General features: G+C 43.7%; 1 protein-coding gene and 1 long non-coding RNA gene across 2 annotated transcripts in view; one reads left to right on the top strand and one right to left on the bottom strand.

Annotated features, from left to right (window-relative positions):
* The window catches only part of rtn4rl1b (reticulon 4 receptor-like 1b), a 181,369-nt gene extending 174,987 nt beyond the window's left edge, over positions 1–6,382 (top strand). The window contains exons 3-4 of the mRNA XM_061781614.1: positions 1,130–1,581; positions 3,893–6,382. Coding sequence (XP_061637598.1) covers positions 1,130–1,581; positions 3,893–4,780 — 1,340 coding nt within the window. The 3' untranslated portion in view covers positions 4,781–6,382. The remainder of the gene's footprint in view (positions 1–1,129; positions 1,582–3,892) is intronic.
* The window catches only part of LOC133482047 (uncharacterized), a 76,593-nt gene that overhangs the window by 46,642 nt on the left and 16,061 nt on the right, over positions 1–13,890 (bottom strand). The gene's annotated exons all lie outside the window — the stretch shown is intronic.

Below are 13,890 nucleotides of genomic sequence, written 5' to 3'. Positions count from 1 at the left end.
CTCGGAAGCTGGAAAAAAAATTGTTTCTTGTCCAATAAATAAAACAAACCTTTATTTCCCTAGAGCGAGGCAAACCTATTTACTCAGTCAGTCGAAGCCGAGCGTGATACGTCTCTACAGAAATGACAAAAGATTGAGATAGAAACAAGGTGACAAAGTGGGAGAAACTGCTTTCTGGTTGACTGAGAAAAACATTGCAGGTAATGCATGGTATCAATGTTTTTTGATAGAGGTCAAAATATTTTTGCGAGACACATTCTGACAGTGCTCAACGGCTTGAAAAATGTTGCAGGTTCATGAGGATGCCTGCATATGGTGTGTTGCCCACTGGCAGGGTTTAGCAACCCGGATTAGAGTCGAGCCCTGGAGAGCATACTCTTGTTCAGGTGGCACAACAGTGTGCAGAATTACTATTAAAGGTCGGTGAAATCAGACTCAATGTCGCAGTTTGCTGAGAACACGCAGAAAAATATGCCTGTCTCTTTGGCAGAGAGATCCCAGCATAAAAGACACAGGATTATAGGGTTAGTTAAAAGGCAACGGAGGCGTATCGATTAGAGGCAGTGAATCAGGCCTCCTCTGTGCGCCGAATAATAAACTGAGTGGAAGGCAGCCAATGGTTTGTCTGACGGAGCTTGCCAAACGGCTCATGCGCCGGACTCATTTGAAACGGAAGAAATGTGGCTAAGTCATGGCAAATCATGTCACCAATCAGGAAGTGGCTTTGAGCATTTTACCACAAGTCTAAATAAGCGCTCCACTGCCCATTTAGCAGGCAAATGGACTAATCACAGCCTACGTAAACTCACTGACAAGTAGCCCCAATGGAATAGAGGGCTCGTAATGGACTATCTTCATAAGGTTGCACACTGTCTGTATGAAATAGTTGTATTTGTGTAGCTCAGTGACTCACTGGAGCAGTTGTTATTGTTTGTTCCCCATTGTGTGGTGGGCCTAAACACACCGGCTTCAGGCCGTATGGGGCAATGAAGATAATCCATATGTTTATGTACAAATTATTAGCAAATTGGGAAGTATTCCCTCTTAATTTGTGCTTAGTTTTGACTTCATCAACTTCAACAACAAGCAAAATCTAATCCTAATTTTTTTCCTTTCATGTTCACTGCAGGCTGTGGGCTGGAGTTCCTGCTGGTCCTCTGCGGCCTGGAGTTTTCCTGGTCCTGTCCCCGTCACTGCATCTGCTACACAGCGCCAAGCACCGTCTCCTGCCAAGCACACAACTTCCTGACAGTCCCCGAAGGCATCCCGCCTGACAGCGAACGCATCTTCCTGCAGAACAACAAGATCCACAGGCTACTCCAAGGTCACTTTAGCACCAACACGGTGACCCTCTGGATATACGCCAACAACGTCACATACATCGAGCCCTCGACCTTCCGCGGCTTCACGCTACTGGAGGAGCTGGATTTGGGAGATAATCGCCACCTGCGCTCCCTGGCTGAAGACACTTTCCACGGTTTGAATCGGCTCAGTGCTCTACACCTCTACCGCTGCGGACTCAGCTCGCTTCCGAATAACATCTTCCAAGGACTACGGAGTCTGCAGTATCTCCACTTGCAGGTACTCCACAGGCTTTCCTTAATATTCACTGTGAGTTGATTGGATACAACATTTTAATTTATTCAAACACAGCCAGCTTCTTTAAATAAACTTAACTCAATTCATCTGCAGTGCCTCCGCTTCTTTGCTTGAGGATCAAGGCAACATAAGTGAGGAGGCAGTATTTTACTAAGTCAGCACAACACAACATTTCCACCCGTGTTTTAGGACGCCGAAGCAAAGATGTTTTCTCACATTTTCTCTCGCCGACAGGCTATGACTCATTACTATTCATCGGGCACAGCTCATTAGTTCTCTACATTTTGCATGAGTTAAGATCAAAACCCTAGTTTATTGAGGCCAACAGGGCATGCAATGGGTCACCCGCACAGGGAAAGAACAACCAGGTGCACATACACAATATCGGGAGAATATTAAAGATAATTTCTTAATTAATTGCCTAAGATCTTGGATGGACTATGTCTCCATAGCCCCCTTAAGCCTTCCAAAACAACATTTTGAATCATTCTGGGCAAGCAAATTTGGAGGAACAATTTGTGGAAGCCCATTTTCTGTGAGACAGGACTGTTACGGACATACCACGCAAAAGATGCCACCCGGCACCCCAGCCTCGCACACGAGGTAGACTGTAACTCCAGAGTCACACGCAGACTCTAAACAGATTAACACAATAAACTATCTTCAACAAGACAGACATTTGCTTTGCCATGCCAACGCTAAGTGAATCACGTCTGCCTGAGACTTCAAAGGGGAGACCCACGGATGGTGGGTTCGCCCCCAAAAGCTAAGTTAATTAACTCCCCGCCAGTCGAAGGATTGGACCCACAGCGACGTCTGCACCCTGCTGAGAGCTGCCACTTGGGAGTTGGAACAGGCAACAGCGACACCCACGGGTGACGGAACGACACTACAGACGGGTTCATAAGACAGTCTGTGACTCGACTGGGAGTCAATATTTAACTTAATATGAACGCCACTAGTGACTGTATTGCTCCAAACTTGAATGTCTAATGTCAAATCTGTTGTTAACTGAACCAGATGGAATGTCTCACCCCACGCCACGAATGTCACATGAAAATAATAATGTTCTCCACACCACATAACATTTGAAACATTCATTAAGAAAGAAAGAGAATGAGAGTGGAACAATGCAGGGTGGGAAAATGGTCTCGTTATCTTAAATCCAATAATGAATATTTTATTCCACTGGTCTTAAACCCGGCGGATGACTGGTTAGAGGGTCTGCCTCACAGTTCTGAGGACTGTGATTCAATCCACGGTCCCGCCTGTGTGGAGTTTGCATGTTCTCCCCGTGCCTGCGTGGGTTTTCTCCGGGCACTCCGGTTTCCTCCCACATCCCAAAAACATGCATGGTATGTTAATTGAAGACTCTAAATTGCCCATAGGTGTGAATGTGAGTGCGGATGGTTGTTTGTTTGTATGTGCCCTGCGATTGGCTGGCAACTGGTTCAGGGTGTACCCCGCTTCCTGCCCGAAGATAGCTGGGATAGGCTCCAGCACTCCCGCGACCCTTGTGAGGATAAGCGGCTCAGAAAATGGATGGATGGATGCTTTCAAACCACAAAATAATCCGAGAATGGAAAAATAACACCAAAAGGCAGTCCAGCCCCTCTTTTCTTTTCTTTGCCAATGTTCGTAGATATGTTGTTTGTTTTGTGTTTGTCTGTGTTTTATCCTGTAGAAAGCCCTTTTTATTATTAAATTTTCTATAAAATTCACCACTTGCATTGATTATATGTGTGATTGGGTTCGGAACGAAACCTCTAGAAAGTCTAGAACTCAAAATCCCTAAAATGTAGCCACCTTCCGTTAAGAGACTGATTATAAAGGTTTGTCGTAATTTCGCCTCAAGTTAAAGTGCCCCTCATATCTATCAAAGATCTTGATTGATAACGCTGTAATTTAAAATTACGAATAACCCGGAAGTGACGCAGGCGCCGCTTCCAACTCATCGTTTTCTTCTAAATTAAGCTCAAATTTGATGTCCCCCAACAAACGCGACATGACTGAGACCCTGACTTCAAGCAAATCAATGACCTTTGGGACGAATGTGTACATCAATGGCAAGCAGGTTCTCTGATCCAACATTATTGACTTCACAAATATTCCCAGACACTTTAATATACAGTACTGTAGAAAATATTCCCAAAAGCGTGGAAGAGCAGCAAAACGGAAATCAACTCCATGTTTCCATGGATTTTTGTAATGTCAGTGTGCCCATGTACCCACAGTACAATTCATGACATTATCTTTATGTCCTGTCTTTATGTCTATTATCTTGTCTCCTCAGCAAAATCATCTGAAGTTCCTGCAGGATGACACATTCGTTGACCTTCACAACCTGAGCCACCTGTTCCTCCATGGAAATCACCTGTGGAGACTCAACCAGAACACTTTTCGGGGTCTTCGGTCCCTGGATCGTCTCCTTCTGCATGAAAACCAGATCGAGTGGGTTCACCACCTGGCGTTCCATGACCTCAAACGTCTCACCACCCTCTACCTGTTCAACAACTCACTCATGCAACTATCAGGGGACAGCTTGGACACACTGCCTGCTCTGGAATATCTGCGTCTCAATGACAATCCCTGGTCATGTGACTGCAAGGGCCTCACGCTATGGGAGTGGTTGAAACGTTTTAGAGGCTCAACTTCCTCTGTTGGTTGCCAGGCACCTGTGGACATGGTTGGAAAAGACCTGAAGGAACTGCGCAAGGAGGACTTCTCCAACTGCTCCCCAAATTCTGAATCCAGAGCTCAAACCAACAATTTATCCGGCACGGTCAGCCCACCATCCATGAATCGTGGAGTAGTGGCTGGTTCTGGGGGCCAGAGTAATGTGGTGAACCCCTCCAGGGCTGGCCGTCCTCGTAACTGCTCGAAGAACCGCAGTCGGGGGAGCAAAGGAAAGGGTGACAACGAGGTCCACCACTCGAAGGAGGTCATGGCAGACAAGGAGGATTCCTCTCCCGATTTCTCAGATGGAGGAAAACACGATCACACGTCTCCAGACGGTACTGTCACGAGAAGGAAGCACAAGTGTGTTCCGCGGACCACTGTTCGACCCCCGAGTGGGGTTCAGCAAGCCAACAACAGGGCAACCTTATCGCGGCCCTTATTATACGTCTACGCCCTTGTGGTTGCCTTGACGACAACAAATACTGATGTTATTCTGCGCTGATCTATGGAGAGTCTAGTTAAAGGTTACTGCAAAGGACACAGCGCTCAAACACACTCTCTCGCTCCTGGCCCATGTGTCTTTTGTGTGTGCGTGTGTGTGTGTGTGTGTGTGTGTGTGTGTGCGCGCGCGCGCGCGTGCGTGCGTGTGTAATTATCTGTAAGTGTTGTATAGGAACCTTAACCATTCCGATGAGCACAAGCATACAAATATCCGCAACAGAAGGACTCGCAAGATGTCCCACTGACTAAAAGCTCATGCAGACCAAGCATGCACTGCCACTAAAGCCAGCTTCTATATTCATGTGTATTTTTGTTGTCTGTTTAAGCTCTGGACCTCAAATAACCAAATATTGTGAAGAGGCGAGCGTATAAGCGGTAAGACATAAATTTGGTCTTCAAAATGTTCCATCGTGCGCGACAGTTTAACTGGATAGTCGATGACTGACCATGTAGGGCCTCTATCACGCTCTAATTCCTTCCTTGCTAGCAGCAGCTCCAAAAAGAGCATAAATATTCATTAACAGACCGAGGAACGTAAATATTCCTCCTACAAAATGGAATTTATAGCCACTGATGATTCAAGGCCATAAATAGCACGGATAAGAAGCTCTTTCACAGCAAGAAATCGCTACAACTAACTCCACACAGTAAGCTTGCGATCCCCCCCCCTCCAATATGCGAGGCTGCCTTCTCATTTAAACATTCTCTCCTGTTCGACTGGATGTGAAGCTGATAATTGTGTCCAAATGCTGTGGACTCCCATGTGCTATATCCCATTCGCTGGATTCCATGTGACAAAGACGTGCGTGCTCGTATGTTTTTTTTTTTTTACTTTCCAAGACACACAGCGGACCTAGCAATGAGCAGACGCTGCAGTGCCAGCAAACAGGGCTTTGTCAGGTTGCCCAGTGACCTGGTATCAAACTGAGCCTACCTACCAGACACTCGTCGCTCACTGAGGAAGACGTGCTTCAATGAATCATGGACATGGCATACAAGAGTTTTGAGGAAAAAAATACTTTGTGTGCTATCTGAACTGACTTGTGTGATTTGAACTCCATACAAACAAACGATTCAAAAGGAGCTGGCAAACAGGGAAAGACTTTTGCCCTCATTCTGGGATCTATTGCGATCCAGGACAATTGAAGATGAGTCCTCCAGGAATTCTGTAAATCACAGACTGACTGACGGACAAGTATGGGATGAGCCGCCAAACTTTTGGAGCTATGTGCCTCCCGCTATAAGGACTATGATGGCGTTCGTATTGATGATGTAACAATGGAACAGACTATAGTGCTGATATACATGTACTGTCAAACTATGAGAAAAAAATATCAGTGGCATCAATTATGATAACAGGGTTTTTGCTCCTTAAATCAGGAGATTTTTTTTATTTTCTCAAGCTCATTTTTGTCATGAAATATTTTCAGAACCTTCATTTGTTAAGCACAAAGTTGTCAACATGCGTCCTCTCTCGTTCTATAGTTTTGCATTTGTGTCTTCTTTTTGTTGCCGCCACAAACCAGTGCATTCCGTGTGGCGTCATCCCAAGACTGAAAAAATGTTTATAAAGATATTAAATTCTATATGTTCTTATGTCTCACAGTGGCAGTCCGAGTCAGTTTATTGATACTGTGATATTTTATAGGCTTGTTTGGAGAAAAATCAACATTGCTCTCATTTTCTTGCTGCTCCATTCATTTTATTTTGCCCAGGTAAACAAGAAATTGTTCTGTCAGCAAATTTGGCTCTCTTTTTTTCCAGGTTTTACCTTTTATCTTTTGCTCTCGCTCGCTGTCAAACTACCCCTATATGAAAGTACAGCCAAAGCATACAAACAAATAGAATCCTCTTGCATACAATGTAGAATTTCACATTTTAACCACAAAATTGAGCACATTTATTTGCTCAAATACAGGAAGAACTCAAAAGGGATTTCATAGTCAGTAGCGGAGTCAAGAAACAGAAAACTTCTCCAGCAGCTCCATAAACCACCGGGAATCATAGTGCAATTAGGGAATTGAGTATTTTGTTTTCATGAATAAGCCCTCAGCACATAAATTCTTCACCTTTATTGATTTTTACATGGTAAATTAACAGGTTCTGTCAGGTCAGGAATATGCAAAAATGCTTGCCAATTATTTTTGTCTAACAACATTTAAATTGTGAGGCTCGACACCCTCGTTTAACACCCATCTACTCTCAGCGTTAGCACTAACCACCAAACTAGCAACATAGTAGCAGCCAGACAGTGGATTTGTTGGAATTGATGCAATATAAATGTAAACACAGCGGACCCCCTCTCACCCTCTCCAGTGAATCATGGACAGCAAAGTGGCTTAAGAATTCTCTTTTGTCTCTGTTCATGTACGGGCGAGTCATTAAATGATAAATTGGGACAGCGGTGAGCACGCCCGCATTCATTTGTATTTATTTGCGGTAGCTCACAAGTAGGGAGTCGCTAACAAGCTTGTTCGCAGGCACGCAAACATCCGTCATGCTCGTTAAAAAAATAAAAACAAAAACTTGTGATCAGACTGACTGTCTAGATTATGATGTGATAAATATAACGTAACTCCAAAAGTCCCGAGTGAAAACTTAAGAGTTCAAACCGTATTCATACATGACATCACTGGGAACAGCGGTGTTACCATATACAGTATGTTGTGTTGTGTTCCCCCCTCTTATAGACTACTGTGTTCATTTGTTTTTACACTGACTATGTAATGTCCGAGGTGTATCAGCAAAGTAACCTTCACATTAAGTGTTCACCATTCATCTTTAAATTAACAAATTTTACTACTGTTTTTTTATTACACACTATTGCCAAAAGTATTCTCTCACCTGCCTTGTCTCACATACGAACTCAAAAGTGACATCCCAATCCTAATCCATAGGGTTCAATCTGACGTCGGTCCACCCTTTGGAACTATAACAGCTTCAACTCTTTTGGAAAGGCTGTCCACAAGGTTTAGGAGTGTGTTCATGGGATTTTTTTTCCTATTCTTCCAGAAGCACATTTGTGAGGCCACACACTGATGTTGGACGAGCAGGACTGGATCTCAGTCTCCACTCTAATTGATCCCAATAGTGTTCCATCGGATTGAGGTCAGGACTCTGTGCAGGCCAGTCAAGTTAATTCACACCAAAATCTCTCATCTATGTCTCTATGGACCTTGCTTTTTGCACTGGTGCACAGCCATGTTAGAAATGGAACAACTGTTCCCACCAAGTTGGGAGCATGGAATTGTCCAAAATATTGGCTCTTCAGTTCCAGTGAAAGAACTCTGAAGGATTCAGCATACCAAGAGCTTTTGGACAATTGATTGGTTGCAACTTTGTGAGAACAGTTTGGGCATGGCCCCTTCCGTTTCCAACATGACTGTGCACTAATGGACAAAGCAAGGATGAGAGAGGTTGGTGTGGATGAACTTGACTGGCCTGCACAGAGTCCTGACACCAGCCTGGATAGAACACCTTTGGAATGAATTAGAGAACAGACTGAGAACCAGGCCTTCTCATCCAACATCACTGTGTGGCCTCACAAATGCGCTTCTGGAAGAATGGTCAGAAATTCTCTACACACTCCTGACCCCTGTGGAAAGCCTTTTCAGAACAGTTAAAGCTGTTATCGCTGTAAAAGGGCGACCCTATTGATTAAGAAGGGGATGTCACTTCACCTCACATGTGATTCAAGGCAGGTGAGTGAATACTTTTGGCAATATAGTGTATTTCAACAACCACTTATTTTTACACTTATGCAGTATGACTTTGTTGTACAGTTAGTGGAGGTTTCAAGATGGCAACGCTTTGACCCAAAGTAGATTTTTTTTTCCTCATTATTTCCTAAGAAGAATTTCTGAAAAAAATTCTGTTCAACGATAGACACCCATTGTATTTCTGAGTATACGTGACACAATGCGACATGAACGGCAGGTAGTATTATGGTAGCATTACCAGCTATGTTTATATGGAAACATGCGCATGTTTCATTTGTTATTTGGGTTGTGCGATAAGTTACAGTGAACCATGCGATTCGGCATTTGCAAATTCACATATCCATTCATTTATTTTTTTCTGAAACTATCTTCGATTATTGACTGAAAATCTAGTCTATTCGCTGTTTTTGTGCTAAGGTCAAAGCAACAAAAGTATTATTTTTGGCCCAACCGGTGGAAGTCAATAGCAAAAGGATGTTTCTGCTTCTCTCCCAATGCTGCTAAGAGCCCATATACGTACTCTACTTCCCTTCCGTAATTTGCACTTTAGACACCTTGATGGTATACATAAAGTGCTATATAAGTGCATTCCATTTACCCTTTAGTATTTTTGTGTTGAATAATGTAACTACTGAATACAGTCGTTTATGTCATTCTGGATGCATGGTGTTCTTGGTGGTAAATTCTTTGCCACCATCGTGTGGCATATATAGACAATTAATAATCCACGTTCAAAAGGCATCAATTATTCCTGGGTTTTCACTATTCGCAGCAGGGCTCGGTACCTATGTCCGTTGAACCATGCAGTGTAAATCTATCACAATCACTTTTATTGCCATTGTTAGTAAAAGGTACATTCACAACTGGGAATTTTTCTCGATCAGTTAGTGCAACATGAAACACATGGCATAAATACAAATGTAAATAGACTAAGAATAAAGAAAATAAACAATGTAAAATAAGCATAAACAGTTTGCAATAAACATCAGGTGTAGGTGTGAGTTTTTAATGGGTTAAACCAGCTTATTTAGTGTTCATGGGTCTGCTGGCAGAGGGAAAGAATCAGAATCATCTTTATTTAGAGGCTGTTCATGTGGTGGAAGGTTCTGGTCCGAATGGAGCATAGCCTTCTGCGTGAGGGTCAAAAAGGCAGTGTCCAGGCCAGGTTTAGTAGACTCAGCTGTAATCTGGGTCCTGGAGACATACAGGTCCTGGATGGATAGGAGCCTAGAGCCGATCACCTTCTCCGATCACCTTGCAGTCTGTGCCTGTCCCTGGCAGTGGCATCAGCATACCACACGTGGATGGAGGAGGTGAGGATGGACTCAATGACAGCTGTGTAGAACTGCAATGACGTCTAGGTAGGCAGCTTGAGTTTCCTGAGTGATTGTGGTGCCCAGGAAGTTATTTCACTTCTGATATATTTAAATCATGTTTATTCATGTCTACCTAGCCATGTTCAAACAGACCAAAGTGTTTGTCATGTATATTTCAGTCACACAACAGAGTGTCGTTCCCCTGCTGGGTCATCTGCGAAGACACTGTTTACTTGTTTGGATCGCTCAGGTCTTTCGTGTTGCAAACACGGTGACTCCCCGCCGTAAATGCAGCTGTGATTTTCTTAATTACAGAGCTGCTTGCTCCATCACATCCCTGCTCACCTGCTCGCCTGGCATCCTCAGCACACACGGCGCTTCGTGTGAAATGATTGCGATGGGGGAATCGCAGCAGTCAGACATTTATGTAATAAAACATCCTGATATTAATAATCAAGCAAAAGCAAATGCAGTAATTCCCCCGCAAATACAGGTACCAGGCCCTGCTGCAAATGGCGGAAAAAAGAAAAGAAAAAAAAAAAAGTTAAAATGTGAATTGTGTGTATGTGCTGCAAACAGGGGTTTAACAATTCGATTCGTATCACGATTCGTGGTTGCCAATTCGATTTCAGGACGATATTTGTTCATCTTGAACGAGACGATCCCAAACAATTCAGTGGCTGGAAATAGATTCCGTAACATTTTAGCCAAAAATTCAACCAGTGTGATCCTGAAATAAATACCGAGATATTGGACAGGGCAGATGAAATGTCCTAAATTCCTGTTATTTCAATCAGGTATCAGGTAAAATTAATTATGGATATTCAATAATAATAATCATAAAATCTCCTCAGGTTGGATTAAAAATATATTTATCTGCTACTTCTAATGTTGTTTTTCAACATATCTTCTTCTTTTCCTTTCGGCTTGTCCCTTTAGGGGTCGCCACAGCGCGTCATCCTTTTCCATGTAAGCCTATCTCCTGCATCCTCCTCTCGAACACCAACTGCCCTCATGTCTTCTCTCACGACATCCATCAACCTTCTCTTTGGTCTTCCTCAAGCTCTCTTGCCTGGCAGCTCCATCCTCATCATCCTTCTACCAATATACTCACTATTTCTCCTCTGGATGTGCCCAAACCATCGAAGTCTGCTCTCTCTAACTTTGTCTCCAAAACATCAAACCTTGGCTGTCCCTCTGATGAGCTCATTTCTAATTTTATCCAACCTGGTCACTCCGAGAGCGAACCTCAACATCTTCATTTCCGCTACCTCCAGCTCCGCTTACTGTTGTCTCTTCAGTGCCACTGTCTCTAATCCGTACATCATGGCTGGCCTCACCACTGTTTTATAAACTTTTCTCTTCATCCTAGCAGAGACTCTTCTGTCACACAACTGACTCCTTTCCTCCACCCGTTCCAACCTGCTTGGACCCGTTTCTTCACTTCCTGACCACACTCACCATAGCTCTGGACGGTTGACCCCAAGTATTTAAAGTCCTCCACCCTTGCCATCTCTTCTCCCTGTAGCCTTACTCTTCTCCCACCACCCTCTCATTCATGCACATGTATTCTGTCTTACTTCGGCTAATCTTCATTCCTCTTCTTTCCAGTGCATGCCTCCATCTTTCTAACTGATCCTCTAGCTGCTCCCTGCTTTCACTGCAGATCACAATGTCATCTGCAAACATCATGGTCCACGGGGATTCCATTCTAACCTCATCTGTCAGCCTATCCATTAGCACTGCAAAAAGGAAGGGGCTCAGGGCTGATCCCTGATGCAGTCCCACCTCCACCTTAAATTCGTCTGTCACACCTACAGCACACCAATCTGCACCAATCATGACTCTCTCTCTGTCTGGGATGCTCAGAACTACTTCGTCTAGCTCCTTCCAAAATTGCTCTTTCACCTGTAGGTCACATCCTACCTGTGGGGCATAGCCACTAATCACATTATACATAAGTTAAGTTTCAGCCTCATCACTCGATCTGATACTCTTTTCACCTCCAAGACATTCTTAGCCAACTCTTCTTTTAAAATAACCCCGACTCCATTTCTCTTCCCAACTACACCATGGTAAAATAATTTAAACCCTGCCCCTAAACTTCTAGCCTTACTGCCTTTCCACCTGGTCTCCTGGACACACAATATATCAACCTTTCTCCTAATCATCATGTCAACCGACTCCAGAGATTTTCCTGTCATAGTCCCAACATTCAAAGTCCTGAATGTGCTTTCCTCTTCTCTTTCTGCCGAAGAATCCGTTTTCCACCTCTTCTTCTTCTTTGACTTCGACCCACAGTAGCTGAATTTCCAACGGCGCCCTGCAGGTTGACGGCGCCGGTGGCGAATGTTGTTAACCCAGGCCACGACCGATCCGGTATGAAATTCTTTGGATGAACGCTCATATTTGTTGGGCAAAGTTTTAAGCCGGATGCCCTTCCTGACGCAACCCTCTGCATTTATCTGGGCTTGGGACCGTCCTACAGTTTGCACTGGCTTGTGCCCCCCATAGGGCTGCATTTGTTGTTTTTCAACATATAAATATTAAGAATCAACACACTCACTGTACTTAAACACAAAATACATAATGCTCAAATGTTCTAATCATTGCCCTGCGATTGGCTGGCGACCATTTCAGGGTGTAGCCCGCCTCTCGCCTGAAGTTAGCTGGGATAGGCTCCAGCACGCCCGCGACCCGAGTGAGGATAAGCCGTACAGAAAATGGATGGATGGATGTTCTAATCATATTTATTACGACTAATGTTTTTGATTAATTACAAAACCAAAATGCATTCATACTTCTCATTTAAGCTTCGCAGGACAGTCCACAAGTTAAGTTTAGCACCCTGCTCAATGTTCCATGATATCTCCTGTACTGCACATGCGCGTCTCCCATAATCCCCTGCGCACATTGCAGGGGATCATGGAGATGTGGTTTGCTTCTCAGACCGGCCCACTCAGTAGCAGTATCAAAAACGTCGTATCCATATGAAGTCTGTCGTATTTAAATCCAATGTGTTATTTCCTCGTCTCAATAAAATCGATTAATTACCTTTTAAAACAATTTCAATCAATATATGTTTGTTCGAAAGGCTAACTAGCTGAGGACGGATCGATCCAATTGGATATTGGGAATATAAATTGATACATCAATATAATGAAAAATCGTTACACCCCTAAAATAATCCATGGCTCAAATATTAGCAGCAGAGGAAGAAGGCTTCTTTTATATAAACACCACATTAAATTGTCCATTATGCTTTATGGCAGACCCACTAAAATAACAACCGCTCGGACTATCGGTTTCCATTTGGCTTTTAATTGCCTCACTGTCACTGTTATGTGGCGTTTAATTAAAAGCTGGCAATTAGAAAATGGAACGGGAGAAAGGGAGTGAGCCGGGAAGGAAGACAGAGTGACATCGTGAATAATAGAAAGAATAAAAACTTAATAAATTAAAAAAAGGGATAAATCACAGGATAAATCACAAATGCTTTGCACCTACTTTCCCAAGTCAATCACAAAGTTCACATCATTTCGTACCCCACAAAACACTCATTCCAGCTCAGTTAATTTTGGTCTATTTATGGCAACTGAAATCCCCCCATGAGCGGCGGCTTGCTCCATTTCTTGCCAGCAAAGCATGGCTGCATTCTAAATTCAAACTAAAGTGGAGGCCCGAGGCGTTGGCGGCACCTGTGTGGATTAGAATCCCGCTAATCCGCTCGTATCCCACCTCAAATCAGACAGACTACAAGGGGGGAAATGACTGGGAGTCACCGCGGCATGTGTCCGTGTGACAATAGAACTCAGTTTAATATAGCTTCTCTTGTTGTCATTGTCAGACGTTGGAAGGGCAGACCCTCTTAGTGCAATGCATCTTTTCACCAGTCAAAATATCCAACATTAGCTCGTATATGCCACCACAAAGAGCTTTTCCTCCAAACTGCTGCAGATTTATTATATTTTTCTGGGCTATTTATGTATGCGCTCACGTCACGTGTAATCAAAGTTAATTGAGCCGTTCCGCCGGTTTGCTTAGCGGCGCCAGGCTGCTGTGCGAACCTCGAGTCT

This window comes from Phyllopteryx taeniolatus, chromosome 8 (assembly GCF_024500385.1).
Source record: "Phyllopteryx taeniolatus isolate TA_2022b chromosome 8, UOR_Ptae_1.2, whole genome shotgun sequence".
In the NCBI taxonomy this organism is placed as follows: Eukaryota; Metazoa; Chordata; class Actinopteri; order Syngnathiformes; family Syngnathidae; genus Phyllopteryx; species Phyllopteryx taeniolatus.
The sequence above is the reverse complement of the archived record's forward strand: the minus strand, read 5'-3'. Positions and strand labels throughout refer to the sequence as shown.